Source organism: Conger conger, chromosome 12, assembly GCF_963514075.1.
Source record: "Conger conger chromosome 12, fConCon1.1, whole genome shotgun sequence".
Lineage (NCBI taxonomy): Eukaryota > Metazoa > Chordata > Actinopteri > Anguilliformes > Congridae > Conger > Conger conger.
The window spans coordinates 45,979,228-45,996,727 of NC_083771.1; the positions used below are offsets into that span (position 1 = coordinate 45,979,228).

Consider the following 17,500-nt stretch of genomic DNA (forward strand, 5'->3'; position numbering starts at 1 on the left):
GTTGGCATTTATATAGCGCCTTTAGGCGAAGCGCTGTACAACTGATGTGTCTCATTCACCCATTCATACACACACTCACACACCGACGGTGATTGGCTGCCATGCAAGACACCAAACAGCTCGTCAGGAGCATTTTGGGGGTTAGGTGTCTTGCTCAGGGACACAGCCCGGGCGGGGGATCGAACCGGCAACCCTCCGACTGCCAGACGACCGCTCTTACCGCCTGAGCCAATGTAGCCTCCTGGTTTAATCTCCAGATTTAATCGCTCTCTGACTGTCCCTCCTGCAGGCTTGTGGCCAGAGGAGTGGTATGAGGGGGTGTGTGAAATCGCCACCAAGTCGCCCCTGCTCACCTTCCCCAGCGGAGAGCCTCTGCGCTCTGAGCTGCAGTACAACTCCGCCCTGAAGAACGACACCGTCACCCCGGTAAGAGCTTACCGTCACGCCATTACACCGTCACACCATCACACCATCACGCCATTACACCATTACATCATCACACCATCACACCATCACACCGTCACACCGTTACACCGTTATACCGTTACACCGTCACACCATCACGCCATTACACCATTACATCATCACACCATCACACCGTCACACCATCACAGTTACACCATCACACCATTACACCATCACACCATTACACCGTCACACCATTACGCCATCACACCGTCACACCATCACACCGTCACACCGTCACACCATCACACCGTCACACCGTCACACCGTCACACCATCACACCGTCACACCGTCACGCCATTACACCATTACATCATCACACCATCACACCGTCACACCGTCACGCCATTACACCATTACATCATCACACCATTACGCCATTACACCGTCACACCGTCACACCATCACACCGTCACAGTTACACCGTCACACCATTTTTCCTCACTCAGGCCGAACTGAACGAGCTGCGCGGCACCATCGTCAACCTGCTGGACCCCCCTCCCGAGGTGGTGGCGCTGGTCAACAAGCTGGACTTCGCCATGTCCACCTACCTGCTCTCCGTCTACCGGCTGGAGTACATGAGGTACCCGCTGACGCTAACGCTAACGCAACTGTTATTGGCCCGTCTATTCTGTTCACAAACCCAGCAAATGTTAATGCTCACGCTAATGTTAGTGTTTTTGGGCCATCTGTCCTGCACACACACGCTAATGCTAATGTTAGTGTTTATGGGCCATCTGTCCTGCACACATGCTAATGCTAATGTTAGTGTTTTTACAGGCTGTCTATCCTGCAGACACACGCTAATGCTAATGCTTATGGGTTGTCCATCCTGCGCACAAACCCAACAAATGCTATTGATAACGCTAGTTTTTTATGGATTTGTTTCATTTTCTGATTTCACCCTGCTCGAAACCCTAACCCTCCTTTTCATTTTGTACGTGTACATTAATTCCCGTTGAGCATTTTTCTGTTTCGTTGACCCCCATGGACAATGACTCTCTATCTCAGGGTCCTGAGGTCGTTGGATGCTGACAGTTTCCAGGTCATGTTTCGCTATTTCGAGGACAAAGCCATACAGAAGGACAAATCAGGTGGGCAAACTCCATTCCCAGCTCACGCCAAACGTTTTGAGAATGTTAGACTAGCCATTTGACCGTGCCACCACATTGTGATGTGTACGTTCCCCCAAATGGTCTTGGAACATATTTATTGTTCTGGACAAGCTCCACCACAGAACAACAATCCAGATGCGTTCTTTAGAAACCTACTGGGAACGTTCACTGATGATTTAGATTTTGTCCTGAAAGAAATTATTTTCTCCACTTATATAACTAAATTGAGTAATCAGGTAGGCCATTCTGGCAGCTTTTTTTCAAGATAATGAATAGTGAGTTAAAGATAAGGGAATATCCAGGAACGTGGGCCGTTTGTGTGTAGTGTAGCACCTTAATGAAATTAGTTGCGACTAACTGTCTGCCATCAGGGAGTTATTCCTCGCCACTGTAGCCCAAGGCTTGCTGCGGTGGCGGTTAAAGGCCCATCCGCACCGAGAACGACAACTATAACGATAACTGCAAATATGTCAGGGCGGCCTGTAGCGTAGGGGTTAAGGTACATGACTGGGAGGTCGCTGGGTCGATCCCCGGCGTAGCCACAATAAGATCCGCACAGCCGTTGAGCCCTTGAGCAAGGCCCTTAACCCTGCATTGCATTCACTGTCGTTTAAAAATAATAATTGTAACTGAAGTGGACGGCATATAGATGGATGGAGTCCACGCCACAACTATAACGACGACGACAGTGACAGATTTTATCGTTAGGGTCGCTTTCAGAGCAGTTGTTCCTTCCAGCTGCGTGAACGATAAAACGCTGACACCCTCCTACTCGCTGTGTGATACTTACCAGTTAGGAATTTCGCCTTTCACCAGTTCTCGGTGTGGACTCGCCTGGGTTCAGAGATGAAGGCCCGGATCTGATCGCTCTCTCCCCCTGACCTCTAGGCATGATGCAGTGTGTGATCGCTGTCGGCGACAAGGTCTTCGATGTCTTCCTCAGGATGATGGCCGATAAGGTAAGCCTGGCCCAGTAACAATGAATGATCGATCGGGGCTCGTCAAATCACGGTCCTCGAGGGCGGAGAACTGCTGGCTTTCCGCCCTCCCTTTACCTGGGAGTCAGGTGTGTTCACCCTCCCTGTACCTGGGAGTCAGGTGTGGTCACCCTCCCTTTACCTGGGAGTCAGGCGTGATCACCCTCCCTTTACCTGGGAGTCAGGTGTGTTCACCCTCCCTTTACCTGGGAGTCAGGTGTGTTCACCCTCCCTTTACCTGGGAGTCAGGTGTGTTCACCTTCCCTTTACCTGGGAGTCAGGTGTGTTCACCCTCCCTTTACCTGGGAGTCAGGTGTGTTCACCCTCCCTTTACCTGGGAGGCAGGTGTGTTCACCCTCCCTTTACCTGGGAGTCAGGTGTGATCACCCTCCCTTTACCTGGGAGTCAGGTGTGTTCACCCTCCCTTTACCTGGGAGTCAGGTGTGTTCACCCTCCCTTTACCTGGGAGTCAGGTGTGATCACCCTCCCTTTACCTGGGAGTCAGGTGTGTTCACCTTCCCTTTACCTGGGAGTCAGGTGTGTTCACCCTCCCTTTACCTGGGAGTCAGGTGTGTTCTCCCTCTCTTTACCTGGGAGTCAGGTGTGAGCACCTTCCCTTTACCTGGGAGTCAGGTGTGTTCACCCTCCCTTTACCTGGGAGTCAGGTGTGTTCACCCTCCCTTTACCTGGGAGTCAGGTGTGAGCACCTTCCCTTTACCTGGGAGTCAGGTGTGTTCACCCTCCCTTTACCTGGGAGTCAGGTGTGTTCACCCTCCCTTCACCTGGGAGTCAGATGAGAAGACAGTCTGGCCAATCAGTATCACTAATTGTTTAGCTAATGATCTGGGAGAAAAGAAAACCAGGGCAGGATTTGGATTTCAGGTCCAGATTTGATGATTGCTGCTCATTGATCACTAGGCCTGACAAATAACCGATACTGGCCTGACCAATAGCAGAGAATTCTACTGATCATTGACCAGTAAGCCTGACCAGTATCAAGTTATGTTATTGATCATTTATCAGTAGGCCTGACCAATAACAGTGAATGTTGTTGAACATTGATCATTAGGCCTGACCAATAACAGTGAATGTTGTTGAACATTGATCACTAGGCATTGATCTAGCCTCCTTCGGTAAACCCACCCACATTACAGAACCAATGTATTCTAGCCAATCACATCAAGTTAGTGGAGGCAGGGATAAGTTTAAGGCGATAAATTTGGAATCCCAGATGGTAAGGCCAGAGGGTTTTTAAGATCTCTTAAGACTTGAGCATCTTGGTTCTGAGGCTAGGTCTGTTCAGTAATAGCTAATGACTGGAGCAAAAGGACTCCTATTGGACGGTGGTTACATCTTCCCCCTTTGGCTCCTCCCCCTATCCCTGCACAGCCTAAAACCAAAGAGCATGAGGAGGAGCTGGAGAACCATGCCCAGTTCTTATTGGTCAACTTCAACCACACGCACAAGAGGATTCGCCGGGTGGCTGACAAATACTTATCTGGATTGGCTGAAATGTGAGTGGGCGTGGTAATGCTGGTGTGCACTCAAACATACACACAGAGACGCATGTATTTCATAAACCTGCCGGTTACCATGTGTGATCTAATGACTGTTCTTTTACGTCCGGTGCTCAACCTCAGTCTCGTTCATTTTAAATGGATAAAAAGAAGGGCGTTTAGAGATATTCTAATAGGTTGTAGTGACTGCAGTTGAAATGCCGTGGTTGTAATGAAATGTCGCTCCGTGTTGATTAAGTTTGAGTTTTGTCCTGGATAGTTGTAGTTCCCGGTCATTGACAGAGTTGAGGGGAGTTCTGGGAGTTGTAGTTCCCGGTCATTGACAGAGTTGAGGGGAGTTCTGGGAGTTGTAGTTCCCGGTCATTGACAGAGTTCAGGGGAGTTCTGGGAGTTGTTGTTCCCAGTCGTTGACGGAGTTGGGGGGGGGGGGGGGGGGGGGGGGGTCCTGGGAGTTGTAGTTCCCGGTTGTTGACAGAGTTGAGGGGAGTTCTGGGAGTTGTAGTTTCCGGGTCGTTGATGGAGTTGAGGGGGGGTCCTGGGAGTTGTAGTTCCCGGTTGTTGATGGAGTTGAGGGAAGTTCTAGGAGTTGTAGTTCCCGGTCATTGACAGAGTTCAGGGGGGGGTCCTGGGAGTTGTAGTTCCCGGTTGTTGATGGAGTTGAGGGAAGTTCTGGGAGTTGTAGTTCCCGGTCGTTGACGAGCGCTGCTCTCCTGCTCCTCCAGGTTCCCTCATCTGCTGTGGAGTGGCCGTGTGCTGAAGACCATGCTGGACATTCTGCAGACTCTGTCAGTCTCACTCAGCGCTGTACGTACCTCCCTCTGACTCCGCCTTCTCGAACCCAGCCCTCCCCAAACCCCGCCCTCATCTGTCTCCACCTCTAAAACAGTTTGTTTAGAAATGTGAATTCAATTTGTCTGCTAAATGCGCAAAATGAGGTTTTTTTCTAAACTCACCCATGCTGTTTGTCGGGTGTTTATTGGTTATTTATTGTTTTTTTTAGTTGTTTTTTGGTTGTTTATTGGTTTTTTATTGGTTGTTTGTGAGCTCAGGACATCCACAAGGATCAGCCATACTATGACATTCCAGACACCCCCCACAGGATCACAGTCCCGGACACATACGAGGCCAGAGAGGTAAGTTGACCATGTACATGACTGGGACAGGCAAGGTCGGTGGTTCTAATCCCCAGTGTAGCCACAGTAAGATCCACACAGCCGCTGGGCCCTTGAACAAGGCCCTTGCTCCAGGGGTGGATTGTCTCCTGCTTAGTCTTAACTGTACGTCGCTCTGGATAAGAGCGTCTGCCAAATGCCAATAATGTAATGTAATGTTTCGTGGTGTGTCAGGTGCAGTGAAACACTCTACAGTGCTTCGTGGTGTCAGGTGCAGGGAAACACTCTACAGTGCTTCGTGGTGTCAGGTGCAGTGAAACACTCTATGGTGTTTCGTGGTGTCAGGTGCAGTGAAACACTCTATGGTGTTTCGTGGTGTCAGGTGCGGTGAAACACTCTATGGTGCTTCGTGGTGTCAGGTGCAGTGAAACACTCTACAGTGCTTCGTGGTGTCAGGTGCAGTGAAACACTCGACAGTGCTTCGTGGTGTCAGGTGCAGTGAAACACTCTACAGTGCTTCGTGGTGTCAGGAGCAGTGAAACGCGGTGTTTCGTGGTGTCAGGAGCAGTGAAACGCGGTGTTTCGTGGTGTCAGGAGCAGTGAAACGCGGTGTTTCGTGGTGTCAGGAGCAGTGAAACGCGGTGTTTCGTGGTGTCAGGAGCAGTGAAACGCGGTGTTTCGTGGTGTCAGGAGCAGTGAAACACTCTACAGTGCTTCGTGGTGTCAGGAGCAGTGAAACGCGGTGCTTCGTGGTGTCAGGAGCAGTGAAACGCGGTGTTTCGTGGTGCGCGAGACGCTGAATCGGTGTTTCCCGTTCTCAGAGCATAGTGAAAGACTTCGCCGCTCGCTGTGGGGAGATCCTGAAGGAGGCGATGAAGTGGGCGCCTTCGGTCACGAAGTCTCACCTACAGGTGCGTAAAACACTCCTCCGTCCCCCTGCGTCACACCTGCCCTCCCGCCCCGGGACAGCTCCCCCAGCGTCATCTCCACATTCAGCCATTTTGTGTCGGAACAAACTGCAGAGCCAAGAGCTAACTATTGATCCCCCACAGTCTTGTATTTTGTGAAACCCTGTGGATTTAATTGTAATTGTGCTCCTGTGGTTCTCACTGAACTGTAATTGAGCGCAACAGGGAAAGCAGCGGAATTACGCTTGTTAGCTTTGGTCTACGTATAATAATAGCAGCTTCTTTGCAACTTACTTTTTCAAAGCACGTAACAGCTTTGAAATTCATGGTAGAGACATTAACGGATGTGACTTATCTTGTAGAAGAAAACGTGAAACTTTCTGAAGTGTACGTTAACCACAGACCATATATTCGAAAGGAATCGAAATCCGTATGTGAAAAAAGCTGCTGTAGCTGCTGGCTCATACATTTTTAACTCACTTCCGGGTTTTCGAACTGCAAACCAGCACTCTCTGGGAATTCTGATTAGGGTAAGGTGAATAGTGCAGTGCATTCCCCCCTATGGTGACCGTGTGTAACTACGTTGTCTGCAGGAGTACCTGAATAAGCACCAGAACTGGGTCTCGGGGCTGTCCCAGCACACGGGCCTGGCCATGGCCACTGAGAGCATCCTGCACTTCGCCGGGTACAACCGTCAGAGCACCTCCCTGGGGGTGAGTACGGGGTGGGGGGGGGTGGGGGGGGGAGTGTGTGGGGTGTAAGAGTGTGAGAGAGGGTGTGAGGGAGGTATAAGCGACATTGGCTCAGGCCATAAGAGCAGTCGTCTCATTAGCTCAGGCGGTAAGAGCAGTCGTCTCATTAGCTCAGGCGGTAAGAGCAGTCGTCTCATTGGCTCAGGCGGTAAGAGCAGTCGTCTCATTGGCTCAGGCGGTAAGAGCAGTCGTCTCATTGGCTCAGGCGGTAAGAGCAGTCGTCTCATTGGCTCAGGCCATAAGAGCAGTCGTCTCATTAGCTCAGGCGGTAAGAGCAGTCGTCTCATTAGCTCAGGCGGTAAGAGCAGTCGTCTCATTGGCTCAGGCGGTAAGAGCAGTCGTCTCATTGGCTCAGGCGGTAAGAGCAGTCGTCTCATTGGCTCAGGCGATAAGAGCAGTCGTCTGGCAGTCGGAGGGTTGCCGGTTCGATCCCCCGCCCGGGCTGTGTCGAAGTGTCCCTGAGCAAGACACCTAACCCCTAAATCTTCCTGACGAGCTGGTTGGCGCCTTGCATGGCAGCCAATCACCGTCTGAGTGTGTGTGAGTGTGTGTATGAATGGGTGAATGAGAAGCATCAATTGTGCAGCGCTTTGGATAAAGGCGCTAATAAATTCCCTCCATTTACCATGGAGGGGAGTACCTGTAGTAGTAGTAATAGGGGCCTGTCGCGTAGTGGTGTAGCCACTATTACGATCCCTTGACCAAGGCCCTTAACCCTGCATTGCTCCAAGGGAGGACTGTCTCCTGCTTAGTCTAATCAGCTGTACTTCGCTCTGGATAAGATGCCATTAATGTAATGTAATGTAATGTAATAATAATAATAATAAGAAGGATGAAAAATATTATAATTAACATTATTGCTGCTTTGGACTGAGGGTGGTGCATGTGAATATAACCTAATGTGTGTTATTGAGAAATAAATACATTATATTCACATGTATGGGATAATGGAGGGCCTACTTATATTCAAATGTTTTGTCCAGCGATTATTCTGTATCGTAAGTGAGGTTTCTGGGGCAAGCTTTTGTTTGCAGGATTTGTGAATGTGGATGGTACAACGATGTCACAATCCTTTTTTGGCCTAAACACCCAGCAAAACGGCCACGTTCCCTTTGAGAATTAAAAGGAAGTGGCCAGAAAGTCTCCACGAATCACCGTCGCCGTTGTTCAATTCGCTGTTACCGGCGTGCTCTGTGATTGGTGGAGATCCCCTGTGTTTACCCGAGCACAGTGAGGTCACAGCTGAACGGTTGTGCGGTTGTTTTGTGGAGGTTGTTTTGTGAACCCCGTTGCGTCTCTCGGTTTAACAACGGCTGCCGTTTCTCTCGCAGGCCACGCAGTTAACGGAGAGACCAGCTTGTGTGAAGAAGGATTATTCCAACTTCATGGCCTCCCTGAACCTCAGGAATCGCTACGCTGGGGAGGTAATGCGGCGCTCTGCTTTCGCATTTATTTCTTCACCGCTCCTGTCCTTCGGATTGAAATGCGTAGTGACAGGAGGATCGGATTCTGTTCCCGTTGAAAAAGCGAAACAGAAATTGAAGGTGGACCTGCATTGAATATTTTAATCTTGAAAGATGTGATCCAGGTCTATGTGAATGAACTCCCGACTTTGCGAACCGTTAGGGTTATGGTCAGTGCTGCGGCCTTCTGTTCCATATAAGATCTCCTGATTTTCGGTTCCGTGTGTGTGTGTGTGTGTGTGTGTGTGTGTGTGTGTGTGTGTCTGTGTGTGTCTGTCTGTGTGTGTGTGTGTGTGTGTGTGTGTGTGTCTGTGTGTGTCTGTGTGTGTGTGTGTGTGTGTGTCTGTGTGTGTGTGTGTGTGTGTCTGTGTGTGTGTGTGGCAGGTGGCAGGTATGATTAATGTGGCAGAAGCCACTCGCAGCACCACTGACCTCAACCGGCTGATGATTGGACAGATGAAAGATGCGCTGGACAGCGGCCGACCAGAGGCCTTCACCCAGGCCATGTTCAAGATGGCCGCCCTGCTCATCAGCTCCAAAGGCAAGAGGACCCTGTACACCTGTACACCTGTACACCTGATCCCCTGTACACCTGTACACCTGATCCCCTGTACACCTGTACACCTGATCCATAGAACACACCTGTTCTATGGGGACCATGTACACATACATTGCTCTCCTGCCCTAGCTTACACACCTGTTTTCTGGGGACCTTGTACACATGCACACACACACACTGCACTCCTGCCCTAGTTTACACACCTGTTCTATGGGGACCGTGTACACACATTCACACACTGTGCTCCTACCCTAGTTTACTAACCTGTTTAATGGGGACTGTGTACACACACACTGCACTCCTGCCCTAGTTTACAGACCTGTTTCATGGGGACCGGGTAAACACACACACACACACACACACACTGTGCTCCTGCCCTAATTTACTAACCTGTTTAATGGGGACTGTGTACACACACACACACACTGCACTCCTGCCCTACCTTACTCACCTGTCTTATGGGGACCATGTTCATACACACACTGTGCACTCCTGTGCACGAGTGGGGACCGTGTACACGCGCATCTACGCGGTCCCTGTACCTTAGTAAGTCCTGGCCGTATTGTTTCCATAGAAACGGATCCTCAGCTCCTGCACCAGCTGTGCTGGTCGCCGCTGAAGATGTTCACGGAGCACGGCATGGAGACAGCCATCGCCTGCTGGGAGTGGCTGCTCGCCGCCCGCGACGGCGTGGAGGTCACTGTACGTACAGAGTGTGTGTGTGTGTGTGTGTGTGTGTGTGTGTGTGTGAGTGTGTGTGTGTGTGAGTGTGTGTGTGTGTGTGTGAGTGTGTGAGTGTGTGTGTGAGTGTGAGTGTGTGTGTGTGTGTGTGTGTGTGTGTGCGTGTGCGTGAGTGTGTGAGTGTGTGAGTGTGTGAGTGTGTGTGAGTGTGAGTGTGAGTGTGAGTGTGAGTGTGAGTGTGAGTGTGTGTGAGTGTGAGTGTGAGTGTGAGTGTGAGCGTGAGCGTGTGCGTGTGCGTGTGCGAGTGTGCGTGTGTGCGTGAGTGTGCGTGTGAGTGTGCGTGTGCGTGTGCGTGTGTGTGTGTAGACGTTGTGAGAATGTTTCCGGGTAGTGCCCGTCGTTGTGTAAACCTGAGAATCTTTGCGGGTTGAACCCACCGTTGTGTGAACATTGTGAGATTGTTTGCTGCAGTGCCCATCGTTGAGTAAACGTTGTGAGAATGTTTGTGGGCAGTGCCCATTGCTGTGTAAACGTTGGGAGAATGTTTGTGGGCAGAGCCCATTGTTGTGTAAACGTTCACGTGCGTTGGATGGTGGAGCTGATTGTCTGTGTGTGTGTTTGTGTGTGTGTGCCTAGTTCATGCGGGAGATGGCCGGGGCGTGGCAGATGACCGTGGAGCTGAAGATGGGTCTTTTTTCGGAGGCTGTGGTGGAGGCCGACCCCCTGGCGGCCTCAGAGGAGAGCCAGCCCATACCCTGCCCCCCCGAGGTCACGCCCCATTACATCTGGATTGAGGTGAGCGCCCCCCCAGCCCCAATAAAACCCAACTTCCTGTAGTTCACACAACCATCAGCGAAACGTCCTGTAGTTCACACAACCAACAGCACAACATCCTGGAGTTCACACAACCATCAGCGCAACGTCCTGTAGTTCACACAACCATCAGCGCAACGTCCTGTAGTTCACACAACCAACAGCACAACTTCCTGTAATTCACACAACCAACAGCGCAACTTCCTGTAGTTCACACAACCATCAGCGCAACTTCCTGTCGTTCACACAACCAACAGCACAACTTCCTGTCATCACACAACCAACAGCACAACTTCCTGTAGTTCACACAACCATCAGCGCAACTTCCTGTCGTTCACACAACCAACAGCACAACTTCCTGTCATCACACAACCAACAGCACAACTTCCTGTAGTTCACACAGCCAACAGCATAATTTCCTGTAGTTCACCACTCATCACTGTAATGCACTTTATAAATGCAAGGATCTACCTATCTAGCGACCTACTGCAGCTCACATAACCAACAACCCAACTTCCTGCAGTCAGCATGACAAACAACCAAACTTCTTGTAGTTCCTCTGACCAACAACCCAACTTCCTGTAGTTTGCATAGCCAACAACCACCTGTGAGCAGTATGTCCAGTGTTTCTCCGTTGTGTGTCTCAGTCCACATCATACTCCGCCCTGAATGGCGTTGTGTGAGCGCCCAGGTTCTGCTTTACACACGGCTGTAATACCATGTGTGTGTGTGTGTGTGTGTCTGTGTGTGTATGTGTGTGTCTGTGTGTGTGTGTGTGTATCTGTGTGTGTCTGTGTCTGTGTGTGTATGTGTGTGTCTGTGTGTGTGTGTGTGTGTGTATCTGTGTGTGTGTGTGTGTGTGTGTGTCTGTCTGTGTGTGTCTGTGTGTGTGTCTGTGTGTGTATGTGTGTGTCTGTGTGTATGTGTGTGTCTGTGTCTGTGTGTGTATGTCTGTGTGTGTCTGTGTGTGTCTGTGTATATGTGTGTGTGTGTGTGTGTATCTGTGTGTGTGTCTGTGTGTGTCTGTGTGTGTCTGTGTGTGTCTGTGTGTGTGTGTGTCTGTGTCTGTGTGTGTGTGTGTCTGTGTGTGTGTGTGTGTGTCTGTGTCTGTGTGTGTATGTGTGTGTCTGTGTGTGTGTGTGTGTGTGTGTGTGTGTGTCCGTGTCTGTGTGTGTGTATCTGTGTGCGTGTGTCTGTGTGTGTCTGTGTCTGTGTGTGTTTGTGTGTGTCTGTGTGTGTGTGGGGTGTGTGTGTGTGTGTGTCTCCCCGCGCTGTGCAGTTCCTCGTGCAGCGGTTCGAGATCGCGAAGTACTCCAGCGCCGACCAGGTGGAGATCTTCACCGGCCTCCTGCAGCGCTCCCTCTGTCTGAGCGTGGGCGACCCCAAGAGCACCCTGAACCGCCACGTGGCGGCCATCGGACCCCGCTTCAGGTCCGACCCGGTGTCGCTGTGCCGGAACGCGTTTCTGCCAATAACCTGCTATTGCTAACATTGATTTGATTTTTGGGTAATATGCTTTCAACAAGTTGACAATCCCACCTTGCTTTGTACCCTTGCGACAAGTGTAGTACGACGAAAATGGAAGTGTTGCACGACGTTTTTAATTCACGCTTTGGCTGTGTGTGTGTCTGTGGCACCGGGAAATTACGCATTTTCAGTTGAATCGGCGTCATTGTCCTCGTACGACACTTGTCGTGGGCGTGTACATGTACAACGAAGTACAAACCAGCTCTTGGACTGCGTTTTGGCTTGATATATGGAGACCTAAATGGTAATGAAATATGTCCGATTTGGTCGTCTCTACCACTCAGTTGAGGCGAAATAAAAGAGAAAAAAAAAAAGTATTCTATTTCTCATTTTCTTGTTGTGCTAGTTTGGGACTTGCCAGGTTATTGCGGAACTGCTCCCTACTGGGTTGCCAGGTCAATTACTAATCCCCCCCCCCCCCGTCTGTCCAGGCTGCTGACTCTGGGTCTGGCTCTCCTCCACTCGGATGTGGTGACCAACTCCACCATCCGAAACGTCCTGCGGGAGAAGATCTATTCCTCGGCCTTCGACTACTTCAGGTGCTCTAAAGCCAGTCACTGCTTCAGGTGCTCTGAAGCCAGTGTTTCCTTCTTTTGGTAACCTGAGTGCCCTTCAACGTGCTAAAGACTCTCCCTGGAGACGGTATCTCGTTTGGTTACCTTCAAACCGGCAGTTCTGGTTTAGGGTGCGATGTGTTTATTTCAAGGCCGTTCACTCCCTGGAGCATGGATGGTGCAGTGGGTAGCACTGCTGCCTCACAGCAAGGAGGTCCTGGGTTCGAATCCCCGTCGGCCGGGGCCTCTCTGTGCGGAGTTTGCATATTCTCCCCGTGTCTGCGTGGGTTTGCTCCGGGTACTCCGGTTTCCTCCCACAGTCCAAAGACACGCAGGTCAGGCTGATTGGAGAGTCTAAATTGCCCGTAGGTGTGAGTGTGTGAGTGGATGGTGTGTGTGCCCTGCGATGGACTGGCGACCTGTTCAGGGTGTACTCCTGCCTTTCGCCCAATGTATGCTGGGATAGGCTCCAGCCCCCCTGCGACCCTGTTCAGGATAAGCGGGTTCAGATAATGGATGGATGGATGGATTATTGTAGCCACGTGACATTTGACCGGCAGTTTGTTTGTGTGTTTTTTTATTTTATTTATTTATTTTTATTTTTTTTCTGCAGCGTGTCCTCCAAGTTCCCCACGCAGGGAGACAAGCGTCTGCGGGAGGACATCAGCGTCATGACGCGCTTCTACGCTAGCATCCTCTCCGACAAAAAGTACCTGACCGCCGGTCAGCTGGTCCCCGTCGCCGGTGAGCCTGGCGCCAACCCGCCTCAAACCTCCCTTTCCGCCGGGATTTTCGGATCGCTTGTCGTTTCCAGCACCTCTCCGATATCCATCTTAAGTAAGCGGCCTTTGCCCGAGGGCCGTAACCCTCGCAGTGCGGCCCGGGCACCACGGCGCAGTTCAAATTTTTCCGCCGATCGCTCTGAAATTTGAACTCGCCGCGAAATGCATGATGACGCATTATTGTTGCGATTTTTTATTTCTTTTATTTTTTTCTCACATTTATTAGTTGTTGTTTTTTTTTAATGCATTTTTTTATTAATTTGCATAAATGGATGCAGTATTGTTGGTTTGCGTCAACGCATTCATTACTTTTCAATCGATTAGCATAAAATGATGCATCATTTCGCATTTCATTTGCATCAATTTGCACGCTAATTTAGTTCCTTTGCAGGAAAATGTGCAGTTTTCATGCATTTTCGCAGCATTCAGTCAGTGATATTATTATTATTATTATTATTTTGTCTTGTGAATTGCAAGAATAAAAAGCATGAGAGTGCTTCAGGGAACAGGGGCTTGTTTCTCTGGGGCTTTCTTGGGGCTCCTGCTTTCCTCTACCCGTCTTACAGCCAAGCGAAACACCTCACCCCAACACGCACGTGTGTGTGTGTGAGCGTCTGCACGTGTGTGTGAGCGTCTGCACGCGTGTGTGAGCGTCTGCACGTGTGTGTGAGCGTCTGCACGCGTGTGTGAGCGTCTGCACGTGTGTGTGAGCGTCTGAGCACTGGAGCACGCGTGTGTGTGTGAGCGTCTGAGCACTGGAGCACGCGTGTGTGTGAGCGTCTGAGCACTGGAGCACACGTGTGTGTGAGCGTCTGAGCACTGGAGCACACGTGTGTGTGAGCGTCTGAGCACTGGAGCACGCGCGTGTGTGTGTGTGTGTGAGCGTCTGAGCACTGGAGCACGCGTGTGTGTGAGCGTCTGAGCACTGGAGCACGCGCGTGTGTGTGTGTGTGTGAGCGTCTGAGCACTGGAGCACGCGTGTGTGTGAGCGTCTGAGCACTGGAGCACGCGTGTGTGTGAGCGTCTGAGCACTGGAGCACGCGTGTGTGTGAGCGTCTGAGCACTGGAGCACGCGTGTGTGTGAGCGTCTGAGCACTGGAGCACACGTGTGTGTGAGCGTCTGAGCACTGGAGCACACGTGTGTGTGAGCGTCTGAGCACTGGAGCACGCGCGTGTGTGTGTGTGTGTGAGCGTCTGAGCACTGGAGCACGCGTGTGTGTGCGTGTGTGTGTGTGTGTGTGTGTGCGCGTCTGAGCACTGGAGCACGCGTGTGTGTGCGTGTGTGTGTGTGTGTGCGCGTCTGAGCACTGGAGCACGCGTGTGTGAGCGTCTGATCACTGGAGCACGTGTGTCTGACATGAAATTCTCAGAAATGTAGAAAAGTGACTGGTGCTCTGTGTTGAGGTTATAGTTATGGGGTTGGGGTTAGCTTTAGGGTTATGGGGTTAGGGTTAGTTTTAGGGTTATGGGGTTAGTTTTAGGGTTATGGGGTTATAGTTTTAGGGTTATGGGGTTAGGGTTAGTTTTAGGGTTATGGGATTTTAGTTTTTGGGTTAGGGTTAGATTTAGGGTTATGGGGTTATAGTTTTGGGGTTATGGGGTTAGGGTTAGATTTAGGGGTTATGGGGTTAGGGTTAGATTTAGGGGTTATGGGGTTAGGGTTAGATTTAGGGTTATGGGGTTATAGTTTTGGGGTTATGGGGTTAGGGCTAGATTTAGGGTTATGGGGTTGTAGTTCTGGGGTTATGGGGTTAGAGTTAGATTTAGGGTTATGGGGTTATAGTTTTGGGGTTATGGGGTTAGGGCTAGATTTAGGGTTATGGGGTTATAGTTCTGGGGTTATGGGGTTAGAGTTAGATTTAGGGTTATGGGGTTATAGTTCTGGGGTTATGGGGTTAGAGTTAGATTTAGGGTTATGGGGTTATAGTTCTGGGGTTATGGGGTTAGAGTTAGATTTAGGGTTATGGGGTTATAGTTCTGGGGTTATGGGGTTAGAGTTAGATTTAGGGTCATGGGGTTATAGTTCTGGGGTTATGGGGTTAGGGTTAGATTTAGGGTTATGGGGTTATAGTTTTGGGGTTATGGGGTTAGGGTTAGATTTAGGGTTATGGGGTTATAGTTTTGGGGTTATGGGGTTAGGGTTAGATTTAGGGTTATGGGGTTATAGTTTTGGGGTTATGGGGTTAGGGTTAGATTTAGGGTTATGGGGTTATAGTTTTGGGGTTATGGGGTTAGGGTTAGATTTAGGGTTATGGGGTTATAGTTTTGGGGTTATGGGGTTAGGGTTAGATTTAGGGTTATGGGGTTATAGTTTTGGGGTTATGGGGTTAGGGTTAGATTTAGGGTTATGGGGTTATAGTTTTGGGGTTATGGGGTTAGGGTTAGATTTAGGGGTTATGGGGTTAGGATTAGATTTAGGGTTATGGGGTTATAGTTTTGGGGTTATGGGGTTAGGGTTAGATTTAGGGGTTATGGGGTTAGGGTTAGATTTATGGTTATGGGGTTATAGTTTTGGGGTTATGGGGTTAGGGTTAGATTTAGGGGTTATGGGGTTAGGGTTAGATTTAGGGTTATGGGGTTATAGTTTTGGGTTATGGGGTTAGGGTTAGATTTAGGGTTATGGGGTTATAGTTTTGGGGTTATGGGGTTAGGGTTAGATTTAGGGTTATGGGGTTATAGTTTTGGGGTTATGGGGTTAGGGTTAGATTTAGGGTTATGGGGTTAGGGTTAGATTTAGGGTTATGGGGTTAGGGTTAGATTTAGGGTTATGGGGTTACATTATAACCGATGCTCTGTGTGGTCAGATAACCAGGACCCGACCATGAGCAGCCTATCAGTGGTGAGCGCCACGGACCCCAGGAACAACATGGACGTCACGGTGGGGTCCCGGCAACAGAGCGCCCAGGGCTGGATCAACACCTACCCGCTGTCCAGCGGAGTCAGCACCATCTCCAAGAAATCAGGTACACCTCCAGGCCACCAGGGGGAGACGGAGTGCATCTTCCTCCTGTCTGTTCATATATTGACCTTATTTTTATTTTGTTGCTTTTCTCAAAAGTGACTTGTCCACGGGACAATCCCCACTGGAGCCCTTTACCCCACATTGCTCCAGTGGGGATTGGCCCCGGCTTAGTCAAATCAACTGTAAGTCACTTTGAATACAAAGCATCAGCTAAAATGTAATGTAATATAGTGTAGTAGATAGTGTGGTAACTGGGGGTGGGAATGTGTGAGAGAGAGGGGTGTGTGGTAACTGCTCAGGGGTGTGTGGTAACTAAGAGAGAGGGGTGTGTGTGGTAACTGTGAGAGAGAGGGGTGTGTGGTAACTGCTCAGGGGTGTGTGTGGTAACAGAGAGAGGGGTGTGTGTGGTAACTGAGAGAGAGGGGTGTGTGGTAACTGCTCAGGGGTGTGTGTGATAACTGAGAGAGGGGTGTGTGGTAACAGAGAGAGGGGGGTGTGTGGTAACTGTGGGAGAGGGGTGTGTGGTAACTGCTCAGGGGTGTGTCTTCACTCCAGGGCTCTCCAAGAAGAGTAACCGTGGCACCCAGCTTCACAAGTACTACATGAAGCGCAGGACCCTCCTGCTGGCCTTACTGGTAAAACACCTCTAATAAAACACCTCTAATAAAACACCTCTAATAAAACACCTCCAATAAAACACCTCCGATAAAACACCTCTAATACAACACCTGTGATAAAACACCTCTAATAAACACCTCGAATAAAACACCTCCAATAAAACACCTCTAATAAAACACCTCTAATAAAACACCTCTAATAAATCACCTCTAATAAAACACCTCTAATAAAACACCTCTAATAAATCACCTCTAATGAAACACCTCTAATAAAACACCTCCAATAAAACACCTCTAATGAAACACCTCTAATAAAACACCTCCAATAAAACACCTCTAATGAAACACCTCTAATAAAACACCTCCAATAAAACACCTCTAATGAAACACCTCTAATAAAACACCTCCAATAAAACACCTCTAATGAAACACCTCCAATAAAACACCTCTAATAAATCACCTCTAATAAACACCTCCAATAAAACACCTCCAATAAAACACCTCTAATAAACACCTCTAATAAACACCTCCAATAAAACACCTCCAATAAAACACCTCTAATAAATCACCTCTAATAAAACACCTCTGATAAAACACCTCTAATAAATCACCTCTAATAAAACACCTCCGATAAATCACCTCTAATAAAACACCTCTAATAAATCACCTCTAATAAAACACCTCTGATAAAACAC

At 49.6% G+C, this 17,500-nt stretch overlaps 1 protein-coding gene across 2 annotated transcripts in view; it reads left to right on the top strand.

Moving 5' to 3' along the window:
- The window catches only part of pi4kaa (phosphatidylinositol 4-kinase, catalytic, alpha a), a 50,141-nt gene that overhangs the window by 16,610 nt on the left and 16,031 nt on the right, over positions 1 to 17,500 (top strand). Inside the window, exons 21-38 of one of the 2 annotated variants that reach the window (XM_061262559.1) lie at positions 290 to 426; positions 916 to 1,049; positions 1,478 to 1,560; positions 2,470 to 2,540; positions 3,948 to 4,072; positions 4,798 to 4,879; positions 5,125 to 5,208; positions 6,009 to 6,098; positions 6,689 to 6,808; positions 8,179 to 8,271; positions 8,695 to 8,851; positions 9,444 to 9,571; positions 10,187 to 10,345; positions 11,643 to 11,794; positions 12,322 to 12,429; positions 13,058 to 13,281; positions 16,031 to 16,189; positions 16,744 to 16,823. In XM_061262559.1, coding sequence (XP_061118543.1) covers positions 290 to 426; positions 916 to 1,049; positions 1,478 to 1,560; positions 2,470 to 2,540; positions 3,948 to 4,072; positions 4,798 to 4,879; positions 5,125 to 5,208; positions 6,009 to 6,098; positions 6,689 to 6,808; positions 8,179 to 8,271; positions 8,695 to 8,851; positions 9,444 to 9,571; positions 10,187 to 10,345; positions 11,643 to 11,794; positions 12,322 to 12,429; positions 13,058 to 13,281; positions 16,031 to 16,189; positions 16,744 to 16,823 — 2,186 coding nt within the window. The remainder of the gene's footprint in view (positions 1 to 289; positions 427 to 915; positions 1,050 to 1,477; positions 1,561 to 2,469; positions 2,541 to 3,947; positions 4,073 to 4,797; positions 4,880 to 5,124; positions 5,209 to 6,008; positions 6,099 to 6,688; positions 6,809 to 8,178; positions 8,272 to 8,694; positions 8,852 to 9,443; positions 9,572 to 10,186; positions 10,346 to 11,642; positions 11,795 to 12,321; positions 12,430 to 13,057; positions 13,282 to 16,030; positions 16,190 to 16,743; positions 16,824 to 17,500) is intronic. The other variant, XM_061262560.1, reaches the window with a different exon arrangement.